Source organism: Lotus japonicus, chromosome 3, assembly GCF_012489685.1.
Source record: "Lotus japonicus ecotype B-129 chromosome 3, LjGifu_v1.2".
Taxonomy (NCBI): Eukaryota; Viridiplantae; Streptophyta; class Magnoliopsida; order Fabales; family Fabaceae; genus Lotus; species Lotus japonicus.
This window is the reverse complement of record NC_080043.1, coordinates 10,071,073-10,083,215: the sequence shown is the minus strand read 5'-3', so window position 1 is coordinate 10,083,215 and position 12,143 is coordinate 10,071,073. Positions and strand designations below refer to the sequence as shown.

Genomic DNA, 12,143 nt, shown 5'->3' with positions numbered 1-12,143 from the left:
GAGGGAATGGAAGATCCCGCCGTCGACTGTGGTTCCCCTCCTTTGTCACGATATAGTTGTTTAGTTTCTTTGTGCTTGTTTTATTTTCCTATTGTAACAAAAAAAAATCTTTCAATCTCGTTCTCTAAGCAAAACTTTAACAAATTGAAATATTTAGACTATATTTGAAGACTCAGCTATCACCAATACAAACAAACATTAACTAGAAGACAAAAAGTAAGGAGAATTCTTCATAAACAAGATGAAAATCTAGATACCTTACATTTTTTTATAGGCAAATGTTAGTGGAAGTTAGAAAATTCCTTCAAATTTTCCTTACAGGATTCGAACCACGGACCTTCCCCTCCCCAACCCTTATGTCCTATAGCTCTTACCACTTGAGCTAACCCTCGAGAGATACCTTACATGATATCCTATCAAACTGCATTAATTTAGACATTCTTCCACTAGAAACTCATTGAATAGTTTGATTACATGTCATAAATTTTTTACATGTCATAAATTTTTTAATATTAAATATTAATTACATGTCATAAATTTTTTAATATCCTCTATTCCTTTAACGACATTAAATAATTTGAATATTTTCACGTCGTTACGTAAGAGAAGAGTTTTTTATCATTTCGAGGTATTTGACCTCTATATTTCATTCTTTACTCTCCTTAGCGCATATCTTATATTGTGACAAAAAGAAATCAGGTAACTTTGGTACAAGTTGCGTCAAAGTTATGCCTTATTTTGCTTTTGACAAAATACATGTTTCTTTCATCTACCGTTCATTTTTCTTTTTTGCTTTGCATCATTCTATCTTCTTTAAATCATTTTTTGTTCTTGAATTTATATATCGATAACATGAGGTAGATTATCCTGAAAATGACTCAATTTATAAGTGTCAAAAGAGAATTTCACATCAAAATGCTCAAAATATTTTACACTCATAAATTGAGTCATTTTCAGGAGAATCTACCTCATACTATCGATATATAAATTCAAGAACAGAAAACATGTTTAGAGGATCACATGAGGCAAATCAAAAGGAAAATAAGGCATACCTCTTACACAGCTTGTATCGAAGTTACCCGGTTGCCTTTTGTCAGTTTATAAGATATGAACTGAGGAGAGTGAGGAATGAAATATATAGAGGCCAAAGATCGCGAAACGACAAAAAAAACTCATCTCTTGCGTAATAACGTGGGATTATTCAAATTATTTAATGTCTTTATAAGTATAAGATATTAAAATTTGTATGAAATGTAATTAATATTTATTATTACACCTACTATTTATATTTGACAAATATAAACTTTAATAACTATAGTAATGTTTGAATCAATTCTAATAAAATTTTATATTAATTGATAAAATATATTGAATAAATTAAATGATGAAAAAAATTATTCCAATTAATTTATATGTTTAATAAATAATTTTTAAGAGTATTTAATATGTTTTATTTATTGCTAAGAAAATTCAAATATTTTAGTCTAAATACCATATTGACCAATATGACATTTACTTATATGTACATAAGATATTATATGATAAAATAAAGGGATATGATAGAATAAAATAAAGAGGTATGATGAATGCATCATTAATTTTTTAATTTGTATTATGTTTAATAGGCTTGACCAATTCTATGATAGGTTTTAAATTATTTGGTGGATTGATTAGTTTTACAAGGATGGGATACGAATCCAATCGAAGTGTGCATGGAGCCTCCTTTTAGAGTGAGTTTCCCCTTGAAGAGATATGATAGAACACTCATTGTTAGTGTTTTTTATTTTCCAAAGCTGAAATTATATAAATAAATTAGGCAAAATTTTGAAATAGATTTTAAAATACAAAGAGCCAACTAGATAAAATCTATAACGCAAATTGAACAAATTCCCCAACCACGAATGATAAAACGCCTAAAGAACCAAAAATCTCATGGATCCACAAACCAAAATTCGCAACCCAAAATCAAACAAACACTTGCAAATTAAACTCGCAAAACCTATCAACATAACAATTCAAAAACAAGCACCCCAAAACCAGGAGACCAAGATAAGGCACCAATCAACCCAGTGAGAAGGGGACTCTATCAGGGACTAAGATGTAGCAACCATATATAAGGATCATAACAAGCCACACAAGACCAGCAAAGTAGTGCCCCGTTCCAACATTGAGAGGCACGGCAGAAAGAGAGCAACAAAATCCAAAGACCCACAAAGCAGAGAATAGCTTCAGATAACATCCAAAGTAAAAAGATGTTGAGAATCAAGGATGAAAATGGTACCTGAAAGATTTACTTGGCCATCCCCAACTTTATCCGACTCATCAAAGAACATCTTCCCTAACGATGATGACGTCGATCAGAGAAAGGGGCTATCAAAAGGTGAAAACATAGTCTGCAAGGATGATGACGCTCATGAAGCGGAGAGAACGATGATGGCTAACAGGATCAGATCGCGTAGAGAAGACTTTATAAGATGAAGTTGAGAGAATGATGATAACATGGATGAGCAGGTCTTGGAGTGGGTTTGAGTCCTAGTAAGAATGATATCGCGAAATGGGTGTGTGAGGAATAAATCGCGTTTTAAGAAAAGGAGGATGAATGTAGGGAAACAACGTAGTTTGAATGAAGGGAAGGAGGACAGAGCAATGGATGATACGTAGGATTTAGTAAAATTCCAGCCAATCAGATGAAGCCACACATACGAGTACGATTACAAAATTTAATGTTGATCATATATACACTACAACAAGAAGACTCACGAATTCTGCCTAAGTGTTAGTAGCAAATTTTTGTTGTTTTTTTTTTTTTGAAAATTGAAAATTCGCCTTATATTTTTAAGCCAAATATTTAATGGAGAGCATAAGGGTGTCCCAACCTATTACAAAGAGAACAAAAATACAAGTTCAAGTATAGCGCAAAAAAAAAATAACAGAGTAAAGATATCAGAATTCTTATCAAACAACTAATACCCTATAGAAATTGGCCTTATTTAGTAGATAAAATTGAAGAATTTCTCTCAAATGAAAAAGGGTTAAAAAACAATATTTCACCCAACACATTTTACACCCACCTTAAATTCAGAAGAAAAAAAAACAGGTGGTAACATATTCAACAAGTTTTTGTTTCAATATATATAAGTTTTAGCAACTGCCTTGATCCATCCAAAATTGTATAGCAACACTGTGAGGTGTTGCTTTGTCCACACTATACCTATCGACTTAGATGCTCTAAAACGACAAGCATATGAGCCTATGCTGATACCAATGTTTAGTTGAAGCTCTTTCCAAATTCAATTTGGAATTTATTAAAAAAAAACTCAACTCCTTGTAATAGATAATAGGGCTAGCTAGATAATAAAGGGAAGTTATTTCCATAAATGTGACATTTCTCACTTTGTTGACAGTATAACTTCTCTCTTTTTATCCCAGAATCTACCCCCTCTAAAGTGTCTATGGAACATTTTCCTTGTCTATATAAGGCTAGCTGCATACCCTACCTCATCTCTCATCGCTTTGTTTGTTCTATTCCTTCCTTCTATATAGCTTGTTTTTCCAGTCATGCAGCAGGCACTTCCTCGTAAGGTTAATACTGAACTTGGTATCAAATCCCCTGCTGCCAAGTTCTACAACCTCTTCGCAACGAAGCTTAACTGTGTCCAAAATCTTTGCGAGAGAGTGCCTGAAACCAAGCTTCAGGAAGGTGACTGGCATGTCGTTGGCTCGGTCATAAACTGGACTTACGTTATAGGTAATTAAGTTTGTCTAATTCAACTAATATGCACTAGAAAATTGGATTTTTTTTTTATAAATGATAGAGTGAATGCTCAATTTTGTCCTTAAAAGAAGAAAATACTCATGCGGTCCCAGATTACGTCAAATGTCGGTCATGTTAATCTATATATATGGTCAAGATAAAACGTTGGTCAAGTTAGTCATTGTGACGACATTTAACACAATCAAGCACCGCGATGATATTTCCTTCTTCTATGGATTAACTTGCTCGACGCTTATAGTTTCAGAGACGAAATTGAATATTGACTCCAAGTTATAGCATCATAGATGGTGTCCTGATACAATACTTGTAACTTAACTATAGGATTTGATTAGATTAAAGTTTATAAAGTAAGTAACATTATTGGGCGGTGCTATGAAGAAATATTTGTTGGGGAGGATCTACCCACTTAATGAAATATGAGTCTTGAGATGAATAGGCTCATAGCTATACCTTCGGAAAAAATATAGTAACAAGATAAATTACAAACTTTGTCATAAATTGTCATTTCTATAATGAGTTACTAACTTAGTGGTATACTAATACACCATCATTTGGGCGGTTTATGTGTATGATTCTAGCATACTTCATTTTAATTTGTTTTCTATCTTAATTGTGAAATTGACCACAGATGGCAAGGTAAACACATGTGATGAGCGTATTGAAGCCATTGATAAACACAACAAAACAATCAAATACAGCCTCTTCGGTGGAGATATCAGTCGCAACTTTAAGACCTTTACACTCATCCTTCAAGTGACTGATAATATTGATGGCAGTGGTGCTGCTGTTAAATGGACTATTGAATATGAGAAGCTCCATGAGGATAATGAACCCCCACATGGCTGGGTGGACTACTTGAATAAATGCACTGGAGACATTGATGCTAATCTTTTCAAGGTTTAATCAGCTCCACAGGTTATGATGAAGAAAAAAGCAAATAATTAATAAATAAATGGGCTTGGTTTGGGGAATAAAGTGCATATCTATATATATATATATATATATATATATATAATCAGTGTGAAGTTTGACATGTAAAATAATTGATCGAGATGCTCCTTTAATTATTTGTGTAAAGTAAAGATGCATGCTTCTCGGTGAAGTTTATGTTAAAGGGTTCGTCATACTACAATAAATAAATGGATATTCGTGTGTGCTTTATTGTTTCTGAATTGGTTTAAACTGGTTAGCCAAATCATCATTCAGTTGAGGGACTAAAGCATTACGAGAAGTTTGCCAATTTATACACGAATAAGTTTTTTTTTTTTTTTCTCAAGTTCAAAAAAAAAGTTTTTTTTTCTCAAAACTGAACTGTTATTAGATACAGCAAGGTGTCATAAACCATCTTTCTGCTTCAAGAAGCTTTTTACTCTTTTCTCATTTCCAATACAAAAGCCCACACACCACATGAAGCACTAAGAGCATCTTCAATGCTAGTTCTTAGTTCTTAGCACTATTTATGTGGGCCCGTACTGTGACATGTGCTTAAGCAATTCTTTGCAGATTTTGCTCTAACCATGAGTTCTTAGTACTATTCATTCGGTCCCACAATACCATTATATTAATATTTTTTATTTCCATATAATTTTGATTTAAATTTAAATGCTAATTCAATACTTAATTAAATGAATGAGAGAGAAAAAATTAATTTTTTATGCTAAGAACTCAAAAAGTAAAACTTCTTATATAACCTAGTTTTTACTTTTAAAAACTAAGAACTCCACGTCATCCCCTCCAGTGGTTAAGAGCTCAGTTCTTAGTTCTTAACTCAAAAATAAGAACTAAGAACCTTGCATTGGAGATGCTCTAATATCACCTACCAATATCTACACTTGACTTATTTTTGAAGCTACAATTGGATGGTTTGTTCTAACCTCTAAGTGAAGTTCACCTTCTTGAAGTAAGGGGAAGAAAGTCATCAACTAAAAGAACAAAGATCAGAGAGGAATTTTCAAAATTCTCCTATATGGTGAAATTTCAAATACTATGTTTTGAGTACAATTAGCCGATAAAAATCTTGGGAAGATTCAAAATATTCCCCCCAACACACTATTAAAATACATTTATAATCCCCTCAACAAATACAGTACCTCATTAAAATCCATTATCCAAACACACTATTTACATAATCTCAACAAGTAAAAAACAGCAATTAGAGAAAAGCACGTTAAGTGTTCGTCAAAAAGAAAAACATGTTAAAAAAATGTTAATACTATTCCTCGTCATAAATCCACGAATTTATATGCTTTTGTATATTGTACTTTTTAATTGATTGTGTTAACATGTTCAGCACAAGGGATTATCAAGCAACCTATAGCCATCTCGATTGCAAACAATTAAGAGGTCAAAACATAATGGCGCAAATGGCAAAGACAAAAACTGAATTCTCAAAATATTATAATCGCCAAAAAATACCAGATAGAGATGTATTTAACTGATACAGTAAACCAGCTAAATCCTTCTACATTAGCCTCAGAATTAAAACACTGAATCCCTGGAGATGAAAGCATTATTGAGGACTAAAAGAAAAAGCTAACAAAGATCACCAAAAGTCTAGTATTCTATTAGTTTTGAATTGTCTACAGTTCGGAGTCTGGTGTCTCTTCGTGAAGACTTTTGTCGTTCACTCCCACAAGCTCAGTGTCAAATACCAGTGTTGCACCACCTGTAAGTTCAAAGACATATATAAGCTTATATAAATAATATAATATAGCTAGTTGGCTTATTATAAAATGCAGAGAGCAATACAATCTAAAAATTTTAACATCCATGGAAATGCAATTATCTCATACCATTTTTTATGCATTTCTTTTTCATATAATAGAATTGCTTTAAAAAATTTATGGAATTAATATGATATAAAACAAAAATCCTAAAGGAGATAACCAGAATCAGAACAGCTAATGTAGTCCAGTCATGCAAAAATTTATCTCGGACCAAGATCAGATCCTCTTTTAGCAGAGTATATACCAATCCGCAGTTGAAGAAAACGGGCGAACAGATCATTGTCTAGTGGTCAGACCATAATTTTACTAACTAGAAAAACATTTTGACATTTGAACATTACTATCATTGTCAATATCATAAAATAAATTACCTGGAATAGTGGGTGGGGAACCTTGCTCCCCATAGCCAAGTTTTGCTGGTATTTTGAGCTTACGCTTCTCACCCAAACACATTCCTAGTAATCCTTGGTCCCACCCTGCAAAGATAGGCAGTGATCATGAATCCTCAATATCTTCCATCAACCATAAACCAATAGTTTGCAGTAAAATTGCATCTTAAATAGTTGCACGCTTGTATAAATACAACCATGCATGCATGTACCCACTATATTTGGCTAGGAAAATTGGTAAAAAGCACATAAAATATAAGGAAATAAGGGTGTAATGACTTATAGGCCTGGAGTTGGTCTACAATGCAATTATCAGCTGGATTCTCTTTTCTATTGATGTAGTGCTAACAAGATACTAGAAGGAGAAGATGTGGAGATAAAATATAAACTATAAGGTGATATTTATGAAATACAAGCTTTATACACACCCTACAAGGTGATATCCAGTAATAGTACTATATAGATCGTACACCCCCTACAAGTATCAGAACCCTTTTGAGCATATTCGAGATTCAATATGCATGAAATAAATTGAAGGGCCAGCAAGGCTGGTAGCATATGTGATTGACTAATTGTTTCTTAAGTTGGCAAATGTAACATGTAGGGCCAAACTAATTGAAGTTCCAGTAATAGAATTAAAATAAATTGAAATATCCAATTTACATGTTACAAAATAAACCATTTTCCTGGGCGGGTGAGAAATTCAAGAAAGCGATGTTCTCAACTTCTACAACTTGTTCCCCTATGCTACTGTGACATGACATAATTTCTGGACAATCTGCAGCATACTTTCTCACTTTCTATTAATTTAGCTACCCTCTAACCTATTAGCTATCATTCAGTAATTCAGAAAGAAAATACAGTAGCTAGTTTATTATCACCTTTATTGGTAATGAAACCAGAAATTCATAAAACTAAAGTTATTTATGCACAACATACCCTTTATCACTTGACCACTGCCAAGTTCAAAATCGATTGGACTATTTCTTTCAAAGCTAGAATCGAAAACAGTTCCATCAGTGAGTTTTCCCTGCAAAAGAATATGTAAGAACATGATAGACAAAAGATTAACTAAAGCATGGTTCCTCATTACATGAACAAATATGTGAGATGTAAAAGCCCTTAAAGCATGTAGCTTAAAAGCCTTCCCATGTTGTTGCTGTTGATCACTAAAGACATAACAGAACAAGGATACCCAATTAAACAACAAGCGGTATTTGATTGTCTGCTACTTCTGTTTTATCCATCTCACAGAACTTCAAGATTAAGAAGATTTTAGCAGCTGCAATTCCTATTAACTTCTTCAAACATATAGCCACTCTTTAACTAGAATAAGGTTATAACTACAAGTAATCCCATCCAATACTTTAAGTACAGAAATTAGTACAGTAAAATCTATGGAGAGTTCGTGCTCAGAGAAAGGAGCAGAGTCAGTGTCTGAGTCTTCCATGGGTCGAAGCACTAAAAAAACTCTTGTAAAAATAGATAAATATCTCAAAGTTAGACAACTGTTATAAACTCTCACCTTTAATTCAAAAATACAGGTTTTAAGTTTTAGCCATCTTAAGTTATTTATGTTTTCATAATTTAATATAGTTATCTACCAATATTTTATGTATTTATATGATTTTGAGAGTAAATCAGTAAATTACAGAGACCTTTGTTAGAGTATGTGAACTGTTAGTTAAACAGATGTGTAATGTGTTGGTTAGTTTGTAGAGTCAGTTAGGAGCTACTTATGTTTGTGTAGGTTTTCAAAATGTAAGTGAGGTCAGTATAACTTCCGTAAAACACAAGGGATGTGAGTTCTTTACAAAAATTGTCATTTATATTCAATTTGTCCATGTTGTGTTGTGTATGATTCATATGATAGATATTTAGTGTATGTTAAAATAGAGGAGAATACACGATAAGTTAGAAAATAAAAAGGTTTTTACGTACATATCTCACTTTGTTTGATATTCCCTCAATGTGAACATTTTAAACTTTCCACGTTTTGGGGGGTTTTAATCATCCAAACAAAGTGAAAGAAACGTATTAGTTATTACTTAGCTTCTTAGTCTCCCATCCTCTTCCCTTCCCTCTCCCAAACATATCTTGGGCTTATTTCTTAAGCTTACCTTCATGGAAGAGAACAGAAACCTGATAAATTACTCACCCGATAGTGTACTTTGACTTTATCACCTTTGTGTGCCTGAACTTCACATGATGTAGGTTTATACTGCAATGAGACAGAAAACATAAATCATAAGTAAGCAAAAAAGAAGACATAAATCCCAGCTTCACTGTATTATAGCTTTCACAATGCAGATGGATAAGTAACAATATTATATTGATGAAAATTAAGAATGTTGTGTCATTGCTAGGGAAAAGATATATAATTTTTTCTTTACCAGTTTTAATCTATAGAACAAATTACCCCGCATTTACATTTATGTGCTTTTTAACAATCTGCTTAGGCCCCATTTGGGAGAGCTTATCTGATAGCATAAGCGCTTGTACTAGTGTTTGGGAGATATTATGCAAACAGCTTTTGGTAGCTGTTTTGAGCTTATTTTCATAAGCTACTCAGGATAGATTATGAAAAGAGCTTATGCTTATATATAGCTTATTAACTTATGAATAAGCGCTTATGGTCATTTTGCGCTTAATTAAGCCGTTTTCCCAAAGGGGTTATTCTATCTAACAGCTACAAAACAGTAAAACATTTCCCAACAAATTGGAATCATCAACGCGACCTGATACCGATACCAAATTAAATAATAAATACCAAGGAAATAAAGTATTACAAAAAGAAATGCAATTTGTATAAAACCTAAAAATGAAATAGAAGATACAGTTCTGAATCAAGAGAAAAGGTTACCTTCACACCGATCTGCAACTCCGTTACATCAGCAGTTTTCTTCGCAGAAACTAATGCGCACAAACAAAAAAACAGAACAGATATTGATCAATTGAAGGGAAAAATCAACGAGATCTGAAATAATCACGCATATAGAGAGAAATTGATGTGATGTGATGTGATGCGATGTGTTTTGTGAAAATGGGATCAAAGAATCGTGAAGAACGCGAGGGTACAATACCTAATGCTGAAGCGAGGAGGAAGAAGAGGAAAATTGAAAATGCCTTCATTGAATAGCTGAAATTTGCCATCACTACACACCAAGCTTATGCACTGTGTCTCAGTCAGTTAAATAGCATCACTACATTGGAACGGTACGCGGTTCAATCGGGTCGGGTATATTACATTTTTGTGTCACAGTTTTTTTTTTAAGGCTTAATTGCACTTTTGCTCCCTGATCTTTCACCTTTGTGCGATTTACCTCCCTCATCTTTAAAATGAGCGAATTCCCTCCCTCTTCTATTAATATGTGCGATTTAGGCCCTTCCGTTAGTTAGCCGTCCAATTACTAACGGCGGTTGCTATTTTCACCCTCCCTTTTACTAACCACACCCCCATATCAGAAATAAAAATAAAAATAAAAATAAAAAAGGAGGTAAATTGCACAAAGGTGAAAGATCAGGGGGCAAAAGTGCAATTAAGGTAAAAAATAAAAAAATAAATGAAATAAATTAAATAAATTAAATACAATTAATAGAAAATAAAAAAAAAACTGAAAAAAAATATTTTTATAAAAATCAAAGAAAAAATAATAAAATAAATGAAATAAGTTAAATACAAATAATAGAAAATGAAAAAACATTTTTATAAAATAAAAAAAAAAGCTGAAAAAAATATTTTTATAAAAATCAAAGAAAAAATGTTTTTATAAATTCAAAGAAAATAAAATATTTTTTTTAATTGAAGATAGAAATTTAAAAATAAAATAAAAGAATAATTATTTTTAATTTAGTGTAGGTGGTGCAAATAGAAACAAATTCTTCTTTTATTTTATTTTTAAATTTCTATCTTCAATTAAAAAAAATATGTTATTTTCTTTGACTTTATAAAAACATTTTTTTCTTTGATTTTTATAAAAAAAAATTCAGTTTTTTCTTTGATTTTATAAAAATATTTTTTCATTTTCTATTAATTGTATTTAACTTATTTCATTTATTTTATTATTTTTTCTTTGATTTTTATAAAAATATTTTTTCAGTTTTTTTTAATTTATAGTTTTTTTTATTTTCTATTAATTTTATTTAATTTATTTTTTATTTTTTTATTTTTATTTCTGATAAGGGGGTGTGGTTAGTAAAAGGGGGGTGAAAATAGCAACTACCGTTAGCAATTGGACGGCTAACTAACGGAAGGGCCTAAATCACACATATTAATAGAAGAGGGAGGGAATTCGCTCATTTTAAAGATGAGGGAGGTAAATCGCACAAAGGTGAAAGATCAGGGAGCAAAAGTGCAATTAAGCCTTTTTTTAATTAGAAAAAAGATTTTATTGTCACGGTTAGAAATCGGTTCGAACGGGTTGGGATTTTATGTTTTTTCTCCATCGAAAAACTAATAAAAGATGAAAAAAATACTAACTCTTCAACAGGATTGTTTCTAGCTCTACGTCAAGACGATCAACCACTCAGATAGCCGTCAGGGACTACAAGCTCCTTTCCTAACAATCAAATCTGTCACACCATTTCCACCGTGACGTATCCAAGCAACACTAACCCTCCAACTCCGGGAAAAAAGTTCCAAAATTTACCACAACACTAGAGTTTCTACATGAAGATTCACTTCCTCTGCATGCTCAAGAACCTCTACAAGGTCCTTACAATCTGTTTCACGAATGACTTGACAGTAACCCCAATTCCAAGCAACGTTGAGGTCATCCCTCATTGCTCGCGCCTCCACTATGAACGATGACTCACCAATCTCAAAGCTTAAAAAGCTCAATAACCACTAGCGTTCTGGAAAACACACCCCACCCATGTATTCTAATCCTCGCAAAAACTTTCATCTTTGATTAGTTTGAGAAACACTAGCGATGAAGTTCTCACGCATCACCAAGAGTTGGACCAACCTTGTTGATCCCCCTGACAAAACCGCACAAAATCATTGTAATCATGCCTAACATTGTGGACGGTCATCTACACAATCCACAGGCTCACATAGACTCACATAAAAAATCCGGTTGTTCCGCGAACACCAAACACCCCACAATCCTGTAATAAACAACAGACCATACCTGCCCACCAGCCCAACCTCAAAAGACCATACCTCTAAATTAAAATTAAAATTAAAATTAAAAGAAAACAGAAAAATATAATAAATAAAATAAAATAGTATATTCATTCACCCATCCCAAC

General features: G+C 32.5%; 2 protein-coding genes across 2 annotated transcripts; one reads left to right on the top strand and one right to left on the bottom strand.

Moving 5' to 3' along the window:
• The first annotated feature begins 3,494 nt into the window (after positions 1–3,494).
• LOC130749861 (MLP-like protein 31) lies at positions 3,495–4,936 on the top strand. The gene is made up of 2 exons (XM_057603226.1): positions 3,495–3,748; positions 4,404–4,936. The coding sequence occupies exons 1-2, from the start codon at positions 3,559–3,561 to the stop codon at positions 4,676–4,678; spliced, it is 465 nt and encodes a 154-aa protein (XP_057459209.1). The 5' UTR covers positions 3,495–3,558; the 3' UTR covers positions 4,679–4,936.
• A 1,214-nt stretch (positions 4,937–6,150) lies between these two features.
• Positions 6,151–10,093, bottom strand: LOC130743226 (FK506-binding protein 2). The gene is made up of 6 exons (XM_057595369.1): positions 9,974–10,093; positions 9,754–9,803; positions 9,049–9,111; positions 7,830–7,920; positions 6,873–6,977; positions 6,151–6,440 (listed from the first exon to the last, which is right to left on the bottom strand). Exons 1-6 carry the CDS (start codon positions 10,041–10,043, stop codon positions 6,355–6,357), a joined length of 465 nt encoding a protein of 154 aa, XP_057451352.1. The 5' UTR covers positions 10,044–10,093; the 3' UTR covers positions 6,151–6,354.
• Positions 10,094–12,143: the final 2,050 nt, after the last annotated feature.

What these genes read in the sequence shown, in the direction of transcription:
- LOC130743226 (XM_057595369.1), bottom strand. Translation starts at nt 10,043, where the DNA reads ATGGCAAATTTCAGCTATTCAATGAAGGCATTTTCAATTTTCCTCTTC. An exon ending in AAGTCAAAGTACACTATCGG is followed by an intron (nt 7,921 to 9,048) that starts GTGAGTAATTTA and finishes ATTCTTTTGCAG; the next exon opens with GGAAAACTCACTGATGGAAC. An exon ending in CAGTGGTCAAGTGATAAAGG is followed by an intron (nt 6,978 to 7,829) that starts GTATGTTGTGCA and finishes CTATCTTTGCAG; the next exon opens with GGTGGGACCAAGGATTACTA.
- LOC130749861 (XM_057603226.1), top strand. Translation starts at nt 3,559, where the DNA reads ATGCAGCAGGCACTTCCTCGTAAGGTTAATACTGAACTTGGTATCAAA. An exon ending in AAACTGGACTTACGTTATAG is followed by an intron (nt 3,749 to 4,403) that starts GTAATTAAGTTT and finishes AATTGACCACAG; the next exon opens with ATGGCAAGGTAAACACATGT.